Source organism: Pseudoliparis swirei, chromosome 11, assembly GCF_029220125.1.
Source record: "Pseudoliparis swirei isolate HS2019 ecotype Mariana Trench chromosome 11, NWPU_hadal_v1, whole genome shotgun sequence".
NCBI lineage: Eukaryota > Metazoa > Chordata > Actinopteri > Perciformes > Liparidae > Pseudoliparis > Pseudoliparis swirei.
The window spans coordinates 8,245,888-8,261,299 of record NC_079398.1 but is presented as its reverse complement, the minus strand read 5'-3'; the positions used below and the strand labels follow the sequence as shown (position 1 = coordinate 8,261,299).

Here is a 15,412-nt window from a genome sequence, read left to right as displayed (position 1 = left end):
CATTGTGCGTTTAAAAAAAAAAGTATCGGTTCAGGCACCGTTTAGGCACCGGTATCGGAAAAAACCCAAGCGATACCCATCCCTAATGTTAAGTGGTAGAAAACGGCATCGAGATGTAAAAGTGGGTCCACAGGTTTTACGTCACATGACCTGTATTTGCTACATAACAGAAATTGCTCTTCAATGTGAAAAGCCTTTGGATTGTTGCACATTGGTACCTGTGGATACTCAGTGTGGTTTGGTGCACTTCTCTGTGTGTGTGTGTGTAGTCACTTGAACAGCGGTGAGTCAACGCATGGGCGTACATGTGTGCGTAGTAGTAAGAAACAGTGCGCCGCTAGCACACATGCCTCCCTCGGTCGTGCTGCACATTTCTCCAACACAGAAGAGATTCCAGGATCTGACGCGGCGTTTACCTGCATCGTTGACAATGATGGAGGCAGCTCCTGTGGCTGCGTCAGAGGTCTGGCCTACGAAGTCTGAGAGAGAAGAAGAAAAGCACCGGTCACTCGTCTTTCATTGGACATGACCCTAAATAACAAAATGTCACTATAGTAACTAAAGGCTACTAATTGCTCGGTGTGCATTTGGCTCAAGTCATAGATTCTCGGCTATGAAGGGACAGGCCGCAGACGTTTAGAGTCCGATTTGTGCACTGAGATTCACTTTTGGAAAAACAATTTTATTTTTTTAACAAATCTATGTTTTGCCAATGGCCATAACAATAGAGAAACGTTCCAGCCTCGAGTAACTAAAAGAACTGAGAAAATATAGACGAAAAAAATCAAATCATTGCTCTGTATGTGAACTTTTTACCAAATGGCAACCAAAAAACAACAACTGTACCTGTGTGTACGCCATTGTCTTTGAAATTCCGAATGTAATTGTCTCCAAAGAAGTCTTTACCAACCTAGGAAAGATGGAAGGCAAATCGATGACTACAAAGGGAGCGTCGAGCGGGGTCAGACTTGGTTAGCGGCAACTTTTTGAAAAGTGGTATCGTCAAACCTCAGTTGGGTTGGATCTTCGTGCACCCTGCCAGCATACTGGCATGGTGCCGCCGGCGAAAAATGACCCGACACACAAAGTCAGGAAACGCACACACGCGCAAACACACACGACCAGCTGCGCCAAGCCTTGAAGACACGATAACCCCGCCTTCACGCCTCTTCAAGCCCACCGCGTTTTCCCCTCTTCCCCTGATCCGCATGGGGATGTCCACATCTGTAGCTAGACTTTGGGTTGTGGAAGGGGTCCCCCACCTTGCCCCGAGGCGTCTACTTCGAACCCACGCTCTCCAAAAAACGTGCCAAAACACGGGCACTTCTCGCTGCCTGTGATGATGGGTTGGGCTAGTATTGGCTGCTTGGCCCCATTCTCTTTGAACAGTGGCCTTCCGTCTTGGATGTTTTTTGACAAGACCGAGTGTCTATTTTTGGGTTCTCCCCATGCCCGCAGAGCTCCTCCCGCACTGGGTTGTTATCGATCGGGCCTCTTTGTTCTGACGGAGGTGGGGCTTCGGTGCGTTAGCGATCAGGTTAAAAGGTCATTCTGAGCCTACTGATTGGAGACTCGGGGTTGTATGGTATGGGAATAGGCCTGTTTGAAGGCGTACAAGCGCGGGTGGGCGTATGCATGCGGTATAGTATTGATCAAGAGAAAATGAGGCATGGAGAGTTGATGTGGTGAAATGACTGAAGTGTGAACGACGCTATATGAGGTTTTTTGGAGTGGTTGACTGTGGTAGCTGATTGTTTGTACTGAGTAAGACGTAGGTGTGCCAAAGGTTGGGCCAATAAAAGCTCCTTTTTCTAACTGAAACGCACGCATTCATGCTCGGATCTGGACCAACGCGCACCGTAACACTGACTCTACGGCAAGGCAGCTACCAACTTGGGTCCGGTGTCCTACCTTGCAGATCATGGCGGTTTTGGCCCCCAGTCTTGCCGCCTGAATGCACTGGTTGGCCCCTTTCCCTCCGAAGCCAATGAAGAACTTGTGACCATGGATGGTTTCTCCAGCTTTGGGTAGTCTTGGTGCCTGGCTGAGGGGTGAAATGAAACAGGCGTTCACATTTAAAAGAACTTTGGATGCCTCTCCAAAGAAATTCCATGCTTGGAATTTGTTATTTACTTCACTCTGCAGATAAAAGTTTTGAAAATGCATCCATCAAACTTTATTTACCGGGGTGAGTGTTCTATGCTGGGAACCGAGGAGTAAAGGGAGGTGCCAAAATATGAAGATAACCCTTCAGGCCCAAACCCCTTCCTGGTTATGGTATTTATTTATCACTGGAAAATGTGCAAAATAACGAAGAGGATTTCATTGGTGTCTGCCGAGGATGATATATGTTGCTCTTGTGAAGGTCAACCAACTGCAATCATTGCTGAAATGAATGGAGCACAGGACCCCCCCCCCTCCCCCTTCCAGAGTGAACATTTGCAATTGCCTCATCGAGAGTGCATTATAAAGCACTCTCGATGTTCTACCTACAGAAGACATTCAGTCAGATTTGAGGTGTCTCCAAATGTGAAAATGAAGCAAGCAGCCAAAACCCAAAGACGTCTCAGCTTGACACCACTAAGGCCTGACTCATCGGGGTTGGGTTAAGGCGCCGCCCCTTTCCCTCGAGGTTGATGCGCCACAGGTGGGTGCCCTCAGGAGGCGCTGCCTGTCTGCCCTGTTTCTCCAATCGCAGAGCGAGAGTGGGTGGTGAGTAACACGGGTGAGATACTGTACATCAGGATGCTGTGGTTGGGCCCCGGGCCAGTGCTGCAAGAGTTTGCGGATCGCAAAATGTTGTCATAAACTTGTTTTTTTACCCTGTTGGTGCTCTTTTTTTTCACTGTGTGTGTGTGTGTGTGTGTGTTTGTGGCAGGTGTGCTATTACAGTAAACCCACTCAATCCCAGGATTTCCAGTAACTGAGATGCTGGCGGCAAATACTGGAGGTTGCTATAAATGCTGCTGTTTTCGCAGCGGCGTGTGAAAACACAAAAAATGCCCACGGCTACAACAGGAAGTGGGGTCAGCGAGACTGAAATGTGGTGAGAAGCAAACGACACAAAGGTCGGACACATGTAAATATGCACACGCACTCACCTCTTACACACATACACACACACGCACACACACACACACACACAAATCTACTTGAAAATGTCGAAGAGGTAGGAACGAGGTACTCGGTTTTTTTCCAATCTATACATTTTGTTTTTAAATGTTAAGAGTTTTGTTTTGTTGGGGGAAAAACTGTTATAATAGTTTGGTCATTGGTAACAGGTAAACTAAACACACATCGCAAACACTATAATGTCTAATAAGAACCCAAAACAAGATGCAAAAAGATACATGTCCTGTTTGTTTATGTCCTGTTTGTTTGTTTTGTCTGCTTTCCATTTTTGTTTTGTTCTGTTTGTCACTGCCTCTTGTCCCCATGTAAAGCATTTTTGTGTATTTAGAAAAGTGCTATATAAGTTTGAATTATTATTTTTATAATACAAAATAAATAAATCCTTCATAAAACATCTGAGACGAAAATAAGCGAGTTTGATAGCCATGTTTCATCTTTTTGGTAAATGCGGCTGCCGGTCGGTCGCCGGCTAGCTTAGCTTAGCATGAGGACTGGACAGCTGCTCGCCTGGCTCTGTCTTAATGTAAACACAATATGACTATCAGCACCTTGACATTTCACAGGATAACAGATTGTATTTTATTTGTTTAATCCAAACTCCAGGACGCCTGGTCAAGAAATGTCAAAAAACGAAGTCATCGATACACAACTGTTTTTGTCCAGATGACAGAGAGATGCCGTGTTTGGTGATGAGCAGGTCGCACGCACGGTGGAATCTGGTTCCACTTAATTCAGTAGATATACCAGTTCCTCTGCTTGTCTTTACTTATATCTTCAGTGGAGTGCATAATGCTGGTAAATGAACAGATAGGATTTAAATTGTCATCTAAGAGGCTTTGGTAAGATTTTCTAACTTGTTCTCACTCAACTTGTAGTAATTATGTCAAACAATTAGCAACATTAATGAATATATCATAATACTTCATAACTCACTGACATTTCTTTTTACAAACATCATAGTGCCTTATAATTTCCATGTTTGAAATACATTATAATAATAATACAAGATAATGCATTGTTATCACTGCTATTAGGCATTAAAATATTATTATAAATGACTATAAGTGGTCACTGTTTACTTTAAGAAGAGTGAAAAACATCACAAATCACACAACGATCATGCAACAACATACATGTTGCATTACTTTAATTAATGCAAACTAAAACATATAATGTAATCTCCAAAAATATGACACATTGCAACTATTGGGATTCTAATACACTGATCATTGCAGTAATCAGCTATTAGGAGGTATTATGGTATGACATTTATTGATATGCATTAGCAGATTATAATGCCTCATAAGCATTTTAAAATGAGTGATGGACATTGGTGTTTGTCTGTGTCCATCATACAGAGGTCACATTTGTCTACCCTTTTTGTTTTTTATAAAAGTGCCCAGGAAACTGGTTTGTTATTCGTTTATGACTATTATCGAGATATTCCTACAATTGTGACAAACCAAAGAGCACAACCTCTGCAGGTCATACAGAAAAACAGAACCCGAACACCATAACATTTGTTCGACAGCCACCGGAAACCCGGATAACTGACAGGTAAAATAAACAGATTTTCAAATTCTTAAATAAACCCACCCACGCCTCTTCATGCCCGGAGAGACACTCGGCTATTGTTGTCTGGGGCGAGTGCGCCGAACAAACGGGGCAGTTATGTGCTCAAGTGCAACCTCGGTGCGTTCACTCCCATGGAGCCCAAAAGGCAGCGCGGCAGGTGTTTGGATGACGTGGAATGTTTGCTCTCACTTCCCTCTCCTCCGTCTCCGTTGTTGGCGAGCAAGTGGACGAAAACTAAAATGTAAATGCTTGTTTTTCGCAAAAGTTTGAACTATAGAGCTCGTCTTTCCAGTGCCGGACACATAACCTCCGTAGACACAAGGTGAGCTCCGGCTTCTTTCCCTGAATGATGAGCACCGGGGACGATCCGGTCTAAACACAGAAGCCATTTTAATGCAAGGTGGTGACCTTCAGCTCGGATTGTGCCTCAGACAAGAAGCTTTTTTTCAAACTCGTACGCACCACTCAGTCATTTTCCTTGAAGGTCCCCTCTGGCGGAGGCTCGAGTGAATCAGGACACGGCAAAGGGGACTTAACAAAGAACAGGTCGAGCAAAGACAGCACACCTTACATGGTCACGGTGAGCCGCTTTGTCTCACAAGAGGCGGCATGTCGAAGCACGGCGAGGGCGTTTTTTTGTTTGTTTGCGTGGTCCAACCGTTTGTTTTGGAGACACACGTGCGCGTTGCTATTATGCGCCGGGCGGTCAGGAGCGGCCTATATCCGTGGACGTAACAAGCCACTTGTCGACCTGTTTTTGTGTCTGGATTGGTCGGCGCTCGTGGAGACGTTCCCGGCTTACATGAAAAGGGTTGGCACACAGATCTCTGACACGGGTTATGGCCTTCAGGAACATCACGAGTTGAAAATGCCCGCGGAGGGGGGAGAAAAAAACGTCACGTATGAAAAGCTGGAAGCGATCCATTTTCACTTAAAAATCCATTGATTGTCAAAATTGTTTTCGGTCAGTGGGCAAATCGATTAATCCCACATCTGTGAGTCCGGCCTTGAGATTCAGGTTTACTGCTCTTTACTTTAAGTGTCTCCACTCAGTGAAGGGAGGCAGCAGGGGGCACTGTATGGCTTTGACAATGGGTTACAAGTCTAAAAGGCTTCTGCCACTCCTGCTCTTTGTGCTGCGCAGACGGTACACACAACCTTCTCACTGCAGTCGGCTCGACAGCCTCACTAAAACACATGTCTCAGTTACACTCGTGTGTTTGTGTCGGGCGAGAGAGACGAGTGTGAGATGTGTGTTTTCTGTGTTCATGTACCTCCGCTGCCTGACAATCAAATTGTACTGCCGCCCAAACGCCGGTTGTTCAGGACAACGGGATTTCTAACTTCAAAGCCATGCATGTCACTTTAAAGGGCTGCGAAAGTATTGCAACTACCCGCCCCGATCCGCATTCTGACCCGCATCCAAAAAGCCCCATTCCCACACACACACATACGTTCTTCAAAAGCAGGCCCATTTCCCGTTAGCTCATTAGGATCTTAATTGGCAACGCAAGCACAAACAAAGTCACCGGTTAAATTGCTAATGAGCAACAAATCAAATACCCCCCAAACCCACCCATCCACCCCAAAAGACAGTAGGGGAAGGCATATGTTTTTGATAAGTTAAGAATGTGTGAGTGACAACGAAGATGTGGCAACTGGAGTTAGAGGCACATACATCTCGTCTCCTGTCGGCACACATTGTGCGGTTGCTCATTCAGATCTCCATTTAGCTGGCAGCCGGTTGACAGTAGTGTTTTTACTACAACGAAAAATACTTATATTTCAAGATGTGTGACACAACTGTCGCACAAGCTCAGGCGACGCGCTACAGGGGCTCTGACAGGAAGTAGTGTCGGCGGAGCGAGGCCCCCGCCAAGACACGGCGTTGCACCGTATTTTGCTCGGCGCATCATCCATGGAGATTGTGTCATTCCTCACAAAAGGTTATGGTGAATGAGGGTGACAAATTGTTTTTCAACGAACCCATTGTGCTGCAGCTGATGACTAATGGATTATGGGAATGGATTCTACTTGGCTGGACTAATCTCACCACGTATGAGGGTGATGATGCAACGCTGACATTTTCGTAAGCAGAGGTTATACCAGTTCGCCCGCATAATTTGTGGCTTTTAAAACCCCAGTCAGATTTGCTTTGGGATGGTTCACAGCTGTTAATTATTTAAATAATGATTTTATTGTTTAGTGATGCAAGAGTCACGATGACCTGCTGGAACAGTGCATCTATTCTTCTGATGGACAGATGCCTTCATATTTACACCAGAAGTCCGCTCCCTATGATGACCCGAAAAGTGTTGGACCGCACACACTTCTAGACGAGGAATGTTTCCTCCAACATTTTGGGCATTTAGGACAAGTTTTGAAAAGGCAGCCAGTGGCGTTATCTAAGGTTAGACCACTTCCTCTATTCTATGCAGTCCATTTAAAGCCATAATGGAAAATACCCGTCACCCATATTTTCCACAAGCTTTGCATTTTAAAATGTAAAAATACCTGATATGGAAAATGGAGGTAAATAATAGGAACAAAGGGAAACATGTTTTAAGCAAAAGACAATTGACGGTTTGCTAAGCTACATCCCCGTTCAGTTATGGTTGCTACGGCTGTCGAGTTTCATCTTGACATAAGCAAATGTTGCAGGCTAACATGGAAGTTAGCATCACACTACTTCCCCCGACAAAACAAATATTAGATTGTTCCACTGGATTTTGGATTATTCCAGAAATTAAGCTTTATGTTAAACACAATTTAGCGACTCTTTAATTTATGAAACCACCAAATAACAATATTTGCCGTCTGAAGCGGCGACCGTTGCTGACAGATTGTTTTTAGCTGTCGCTAGTTAGCTCATTAAGCTAACATTAGCAACTTATAAATAGTCGCCTGCTGACTCATGTGAAGACATAAGTGTGCACTTGCATATGTGTTGCAGTTCATAAAAGTGTATATTCTTCTTAGCACGCTAGTTGGCTTAGCTTGCTGATGATTGTAGCTCACGCTACACTTTTGGGTTTTTGGTTTGAAACAAATGAAATGATTTCCAGAGTATCGCTCTCACGACAGCTACATGCGCACCACTTCGCCGTGTGTGTGGAAATAGTGCTTACTTGTGTGACATCTCATATTATTGTCTTTGTGTAGACATGATTAGTGATTTAGTCTCACTAAAAAGACATTTTTTGGATCTTTTAGTGGCTCAGAGACGAGAACGTGTCCAGTATTTTACACAAAAAAACATAAATTGGAGTCAGACGAATTAAATGTGTGTAAAACAAACATCTTGTGGCTCTTCATATTTATCTTGGAACGTCTTGTGGGGTCCTGAACCCCAAAATGGGAAACCACTGGGTTAAAATGCAGATGGGTTCTAACTGTTTTTTTAAAATACTAGTGTTTTATAAAAAAAGTGTTTTCACATGTTTAAGAAGATGATTAGGCATGTTGTACATTTGTTTCAACATTTTAAGCAAATTAATGTTGTAAACCTTATCGATATAAGAAGCAAAGTTACTTCCCTGCACACCTTTATACTTAATATTTAATTTCACATGTAACTTTAACACACATTATACTTTAACACACACTTACCTTGTCTACATCACTTGTATCTGTTTACATTTACAATGGTGTAAAATAAAAGTGAAATGTTTAAATTATTGCACTATGTTGATTGTTGTTTGTTTGTTTGTCGAATGTGCACACAAGCCGCCAAGTCAAATTCTTTGTGTGTCTAACACACGTAGCAAATGAATGTTTCTGATTCTGATCCAAAGGTGGAGAGACATTTCTTTTTAATTCCATGCCCTCATATGATCATGAACATTTGCCCAATATCCTGCTTCCTGTTGGGCCCACCTGAGGAAGCAGAGGAGTTTCCTGAACCCGGATTTAGCTGGCGATCCTGTGCTCGGCCTTCTCATGAAACATTGGGCTGCTTTACAGTCACTACTCGTGTGTTGCCGGGCAGAAATCACTCACCTCACCAAGTCGGTCATACAGGAGCCGACCACCATCACATCAAAAGCCTCTTCCGTCATGATCTGATTGAGACACACAGCTGTGTTATTTATGGGGCATCAACACTCATTCCTTGGCATTCAATATTATAAAGATTATTCTTGTAAATTATGCTCTGTTGATTGGGTAGATTATTGAATTTCTCAACCTCCGTCCAGTTTTTGGAAAAACCTAAAGCATATCAGGCAAAATATGTCAAATATGTTTCCTAACAGCCTTCAAACTAAAAAATCTTATCTCCCACATTAGCATGAGCTTGACAAGGAAGAAGGTATAAATAGAGCATTCATAGCCGGCTTAGTTGGACGGGGTTCTTATCAATGTTACACCACGCGAATGCACCGCGGCCCAGCAAAAGTCTATAATTAATTCAATCCTCGGCTTGTATCGCAGCTAATGCTAGCGTGTTAATCTCCTCAAATCTCTGCCGAGGCAGTGGAGGACTTGGAAAGCCTGGCCGCCGGCTGCAGGATGGCTCAATTATCTCTTCCCACATCCCGCAGCATATTGTCTTCCCCTCCACATGCATGAACAGCTCGCCCAGGAGACCCTCGACATCTCCACTGCAGGAGAATATGACGGAAGCTGCATTGTCCAATCACTCAAAATCAGCACGGGGCCCTCTAAAAATGGCCTGCCTTGTTGAATTTGAGGGCGGCTTCACGATGAAGCAGACCAACCTGAACACGTGTTTGTAGAAAACAGATGTTAATGATGATGAATGGACGAATAAGGAGATGATTAAAGAGTTAACACACAGATTTATTTGTTAAATGAATGAAGTGTGCTCTCAATAGGCTGCAGTCGTGTATTTGAAACGATTATGTCTGAATGCAGAATCAAAGAGTGAACATAGTGGATTAAACTATTTAAACATAAGAGAAATCCACAAGAAAAATATTGTTGGACCCATTTCTTTTTTTTAAACAACACGTAAGATTACATATTTTGTCTATCTCTGGTAATGCTAGATAATGATTGTTATTACAATTATTTGTTTTTTTTAAAAGTAGATGGAGTTTAGATAATGGCTATGACAGAAATACGCCCTTTTCCACTCAGTCCATCCAAACACTCACACACTTAGTTTGTGAAAGGCTCTTTTATTGACATTGTCGTATTCTCCTAACCATTTCAGAATACTCAATAGACAACTGCAGCAGAACGTTGAACTCATAAAACGGACCCATGGGTCACTGAATAGATTACTGTATACCTGTAATGGTTGGATAACAACCAGCTTTACATAGTTTAAGGCTGCTGTTTCCTTGAGTTTTCTTAATCATTCGTGGGTATTCTTACTTATTCTGAATCACCACCATGCCGGTGGAATTTCCCAGTTGTGAATCAGCCTCATTGTCCTCCTGTGGAAACACCACTGGTCTTGCTGCACATATTAATATAACATTAATCTAATTCTATGCCTTTGTACTCATCTCACATTTCGATTTGTTTCCAGGTATCACTTGTTCTCTTTGTGTAAGACCAACACATACAAGGTGTAATTTCACATGACCCCTTTTTTGTTTGGGGGGGTTGATAGGCTAATGGCACATACAAGGAAATAAATACAAAAAAGCCACTCAGCTCGCATGTCTGTAATATAGGTGGGCATTTGCCAAAGCGTCTTTGTGTACCTAGAAAAGCGCTATAGAAGTCTGAATTATTATTATTATTATTTGGAAGGATTTTGGTAGTCATACACATACAATTCTAAGTGTTTTATTTTGGATTAATCAATAAACCCTCTGTATAATTACAATGGAGGAGAATGTAACGACAGAAACACAAGAATTAAATCCTGTCATGCATTAAAAGGTAACGTTATAAGTAATATATTAGTAAATATGTACAAAAGCATACACGTACGGTAGGCCTATTACTATTGATAAAGCACATTTGTAGTATTATTGTTGCAGTGTGTTTCGCAACAAATCCTTATTTCGCCAGAATGTACGTAGCTGTCAGATCAACTTCACAATACTACACAAAGGAAATATCAAGATAATTTAAGCAACTAATGTAGTTAACGTTACGTGTGAAACATTATGTTCAGCGGTAAGGAACTCCGTGGAATAGATACGAAAGGGATCCCGCCTAAGACGAACGCTAAAGTAAAAAGTGTTGAGACAAACTGTTGTTAAGAAATGCGATACAATAATTACCTTGCATTCACATGTATTCTTGCAGAGTTATAACAAGTTATAACTCAACACCCATCAGACAAGTGACGGTCAAAGTGCAATATGACAGCTGCCTGACGCTACAGCTGTTGACAGATCCATTGTTGTCAGTCAATGCGATACGCATTTATTGTTATTAATAATTGTTCATGTTTAATGATATCAAAAGAAACATGGTTTATGAGTTATATGTAACGAGAAAATGTGACGCAGAGTGAAAACCCTCGTGTCGACAGGCATTATTACAGGCGGCTAAGTGCGGGGCTGTCAAAAGGACCCAAATAACATGTAGCGGAAGTCTCGAGAGCATGAAGTAAACATTGGAGTTAATGCGTAAATTGTATGATTTCCAACTCGTTCAGGTACTCTACCTCACACCGCATGTTGTATCTAAAAGGAGAATAATGAATAGATTCATTTTCGGACGAAGCTACTTGTTCAAATTGTGTTATTATGCCGCTCTACCCCGCGGTGAGCTAACAACGGCTAACGATACCGAGCAGCTCGCGAGCGTTTGCAGTCACGTTTAAACTTCTGACACTGCAACTTAAAACGACCGCGCGTCCCCAACGTTAACGTTACACGACATGTGAGCACCGTACTTTGAACCTTCAGTACGACTACTCTGGAAAGTATTTCCGTGAACGGTTGCTGTGTCTCCGCAGATCATCACCAATGGATAACATGAACAACATGTCGCCCGAGGTGACGCTGCACCGGATCTCACCCGAGTTGCGGCCCTTGCTGTCCAGCGTGGTGCGGAATGGCCGCGTGGGACTCGACTCGACGAACTGTCTCCGTGTCACAGACCTCAAAACTGGGTGAGGAGCAGTTGTGGACCACGAGTGACGCATGTGAAACTAGAACGGGCACTCGATAGAGCGCATACCTTCGCATATTACAAGAGTGGGCATTGAATTATGAACATGTTGGCATTAGTTGCATGCCAATTGGATAGAAATTGACTGCGCTATGGTAAAAAGAAGATTTTGACCTTTGACCCGATCGATCCCAAAATCTAATCAAATGGCCCCCGGATAATAACCAATCATCCCACCAAATTTCATGCGATTCGGTCTAATACTTTTTGAGTTATGCAAGTAACACGCATACAAATAAATAAATAAATACACAGCGGTCAAAACATAACCTTCCGTATTTTCAATGGGAAGGTAACAAATGCATTCAGTCCATTCAGTGTCCCTAACGGTTGCACTGCAGCGATGCTGCATTCACATGATATTGGACTCATATCATGTCTATTGGTTATACATCTTTATCTGTTGGGGTTTGGTTTGGTTATAGCAAACTCAAGATCATAAACTGTTGCAGACACAAGATGTGAGGATGGCCCGCTATGCCCAAGTAACATATTTAAACTGCTAATTTATTAGTGTAATTTGTGGCTTGCCGGTAGTTGTGAAGGGAACACCATTTTCAGCCCAGGGATTGGTTTTATTTATTTTACTATATTTTATTTTTATTTGTGCATTTCATCCCTGATTTATTCTATTTTACCTTAAGGAAAGGCACGTTTATTTTTACGTTACATTTCAGCATCAAGGCAATGCAAAGTGTGGTTTTTTTTACGTGAAACATAAAAAGACGTATAAATGAACCACATTATAAAAAGACAATCCGATAAAAAAACAGTCATTCAAATTCCAAGAGAATATAAAATATGACATGGCTAAAATAGAATAAGTCAGGGATGAAATGCGCAAATAAAAGTGGCAGATTTTTTAAAATAAAAGCCAGTGGCAAACGGAAACTTCTTCAGCCTCCAACTTAAAATAAGTGGGCGTTTCAGTGGACCGGCCACTTCTGTAAGTGTGTTCCATAAGTCTGTGTTTTTAAAACCTTAACCCTGCTTCTGCATGTTAAGTCTTTGACTCTGGAGACGGCAGAAAGCAGACCGCTTCCAGACAACCTGAGAGGTTTGTCACAGAAGATCACACATGTATTTAGACTCTAAACCACTCAGTACTTAAAAAACAACGGTAAGATTTTTAAAACAACTCTTTGACAGGAAGTCTGTAAAGACGTCAGCACTGGATGATGTAATCCACTTCCTCGATCTCAGTGGTGACTCGAGCTGCAGCTGTCTCATTGATTACTTTCGAGGTGCCTGTAAAGACACCGTCACAGTGGTCAAGTCAAGTTTTTATCCAAATCATGCTTTGACACAATTCCTTTAGTCCTCGATATATGTTTACGGTGATATTAGGTTGACATTGTAATTGTCTTAATGTGGCTGAACTCTGGTCTGATTCTGGGACTACACCAAGATCTCCGGTTTGGTTTGTGATTTTAAACATTATAGATTGAAGCTGCACTGACTTCTTAATTGTTCTTCCTTTGCTCCAAAAGCGTCTTCAGTTTAATCATCGCACCAGAATGCTCCTTGAGTTTTCATAGTTTTGTCTACACAGCCTTGTACCTCCCCTTTAAAAAAAAAAAAATGAAATAACTAAGAATTTTCTTCTACATATTTTCTACAACGCTATCACAAATCACATCACACTTCCAGGGATGAGGGTTGAAGATGTGCAGACACTCTGCTACAGTCCCTTCCTGTTGTGGCTGTTGTGTTGACCTTCAGCATTGAGAGGAATTTGGTATTTGTAGTTAGATATACAAATAATAATTATATATATATGTATAAATGAATAATTTTCCTTTCAATACTGCAGGTGATCAAGTTCGGTTTTAACTTTGCTATTGATGACAAACTAGTAGGAGCTTTGTGACAAGTCATTATGATTATGTTGTTTGACAGGAAATGAGACATCTCTGAGGAAAGTGGTGCATTCTTTGCATTGTTTATATATTTGTTGATACCCCCATATCAACAAATACATGGGGTTATCATTACATACTAATTAAGGTTGACAAAACATCATGTAGAGATTGGGAAGATATTGTTTGATAACTACTGATTGAATATGAACTTAAAAAGTGATACAAATACAACAAGGTTGTCAACAGAGCTGTGATTTTGGTCAAGAAAAACAAATCTTGTTTTATGAATTTGTCTTTGTACAATGAGGATTCAAAAACATGACATTAACGCTAAAGTTACTTATGGGTGACAATGTTATTAAAGTACTATTTACTGTATATGGTTTGATAAAACAGATAGGTGATTGTAAAACCTTAAATCTTAAATCTTATTGAACGGCTTGTGTCCAAAGAAGTTCAATTCATAAGAATAGTGACAACAATAACAACTTTGGACTAAAAGTGGAATAAAATAGTAAATGTACCCACATGGTTGGCTATTGATATATTTTTTTGTCCAGAATTGGATTCATCAGATTTGATGAGTGGTTGTTATTGTTGATTTTTATTTTTCCAATAAAAATGTTCATATGTAACATTCAAACATACAAATATAACCCACGGTTTGTCCCACCATATTATGGTATTTTTTCCATCTGCCTCCTCCCACCCAACCCTCACACTAAAGGTTAAAAGAAAAACACAAATGAATAAAATAAACATTGACATAAATACAAAATTATCAGATGAATACAAAATATTTCTTTGTGGAGAGGTGGATTCCTCAGATTTCCTACATTCGCATCCATAAAAGTGGAAAAGAAGAATGTCCTTACTTCTAACTTGCTACAAAACTGCTCAGCAGTCTGCCTTTATTTTAAAATGTCATATAATATATATATTTTCTTTACAAATCACACTAATGTGACCCACCCACCAGGTTGAGTGGGAGAAAGTAAATGGGAATAACCTTAATCCTTTTAAAGCGCCAGACGTGATTTGGTCAAGTTGAACACATGTTGGGGTTATAATGCCTGCTGCCATCGCAGAGCTGCACGTTATTCTCACATAAAGGCACTATAGCAGGTATCTGATGGCCAGATGGCAGCTCTGGCAGCTTAAGTTCTTAAAGTGACTTGTGTATAGAAAAGGGTTTGACATCAAAAAGAAAGTGTTGTGCGGTTTGTCGATGTTAAGAACACTGTTTTAGGTTTGCAGCGTCACGGTTAGAAATCCGCTGACCTTTGAATGAACCTTTCTGGTGCTCGCTGTTCCCGGACTGTTGCATTGATTATGCCTGTTGTTGTTTCCATCTCCTCCCGTGTGCAGCTGTACATCTCTGACCGCTGATCCCTGCTGCGATCGCTTCAAGCTTCACATCCCCTATGCTGGAGAAATCCTGAAATGTGAGTAAAGGAGTAATTCTCCTGTCTGCTATTTTCAAAAGCATCCAAGCACTTTAGTCTCTGATGGTGGTTGAATATTCATTAGTCTTGCGTTAAAAAGTTATGGCTTTTGTTGGCTTCCTTTCTATAATATTGTATTGGAGGCAAGGCGTACAGAAACCAAATAATATAACAGAAGTAACCCCGTCCCACCCGACCCTCACCTACTGCCAATGCAAAATGGGAAAAAATGAACATTAGTGACCGAAATAACTAAAATATAAATTACAAATAAAATAGGTTGGGGAACTAAACATC

The 15,412-nt window shown here is 41.6% G+C and overlaps 2 protein-coding genes across 7 annotated transcripts in view; one reads left to right on the top strand and one right to left on the bottom strand.

Annotated features, from left to right (window-relative positions):
- The window catches only part of rbks (ribokinase), a 37,043-nt gene extending 25,297 nt beyond the window's left edge, over nt 1–11,746 (bottom strand). For 2 of the 4 annotated variants that reach the window (XM_056426322.1, XM_056426325.1), the window contains exons 1-5: nt 11,656–11,746; nt 8,707–8,768; nt 1,912–2,044; nt 847–910; nt 417–479 (exon numbers count right to left, since the gene is read on the bottom strand). In XM_056426322.1, the coding sequence (XP_056282297.1) occupies nt 417–479; nt 847–910; nt 1,912–2,044; nt 8,707–8,765 (319 nt within the window). In that variant the 5' untranslated portion in view covers nt 8,766–8,768; nt 11,656–11,746. Of the gene's footprint in view, nt 1–416; nt 480–846; nt 911–1,911; nt 2,045–8,706; nt 8,769–10,910; nt 10,954–11,530; nt 11,567–11,655 lie in introns of those variants that run through there. The other 2 variants (XM_056426324.1, XM_056426323.1) reach the window with 2 other exon arrangements.
- Nucleotides 11,187–15,412, top strand: part of babam2 (BRISC and BRCA1 A complex member 2) — a 92,987-nt gene continuing 88,761 nt past the window's right edge. The window contains exons 1-3 of one of the 3 annotated variants that reach the window (XM_056426318.1): nt 11,187–11,290; nt 11,594–11,749; nt 15,039–15,115. In XM_056426318.1, coding sequence (XP_056282293.1) covers nt 11,271–11,290; nt 11,594–11,749; nt 15,039–15,115 — 253 coding nt within the window. In that variant the 5' untranslated portion in view covers nt 11,187–11,270. Of the gene's footprint in view, nt 11,291–11,310; nt 11,518–11,593; nt 11,750–15,038; nt 15,116–15,412 lie in introns of those variants that run through there. The other 2 variants (XM_056426320.1, XM_056426321.1) reach the window with 2 other exon arrangements.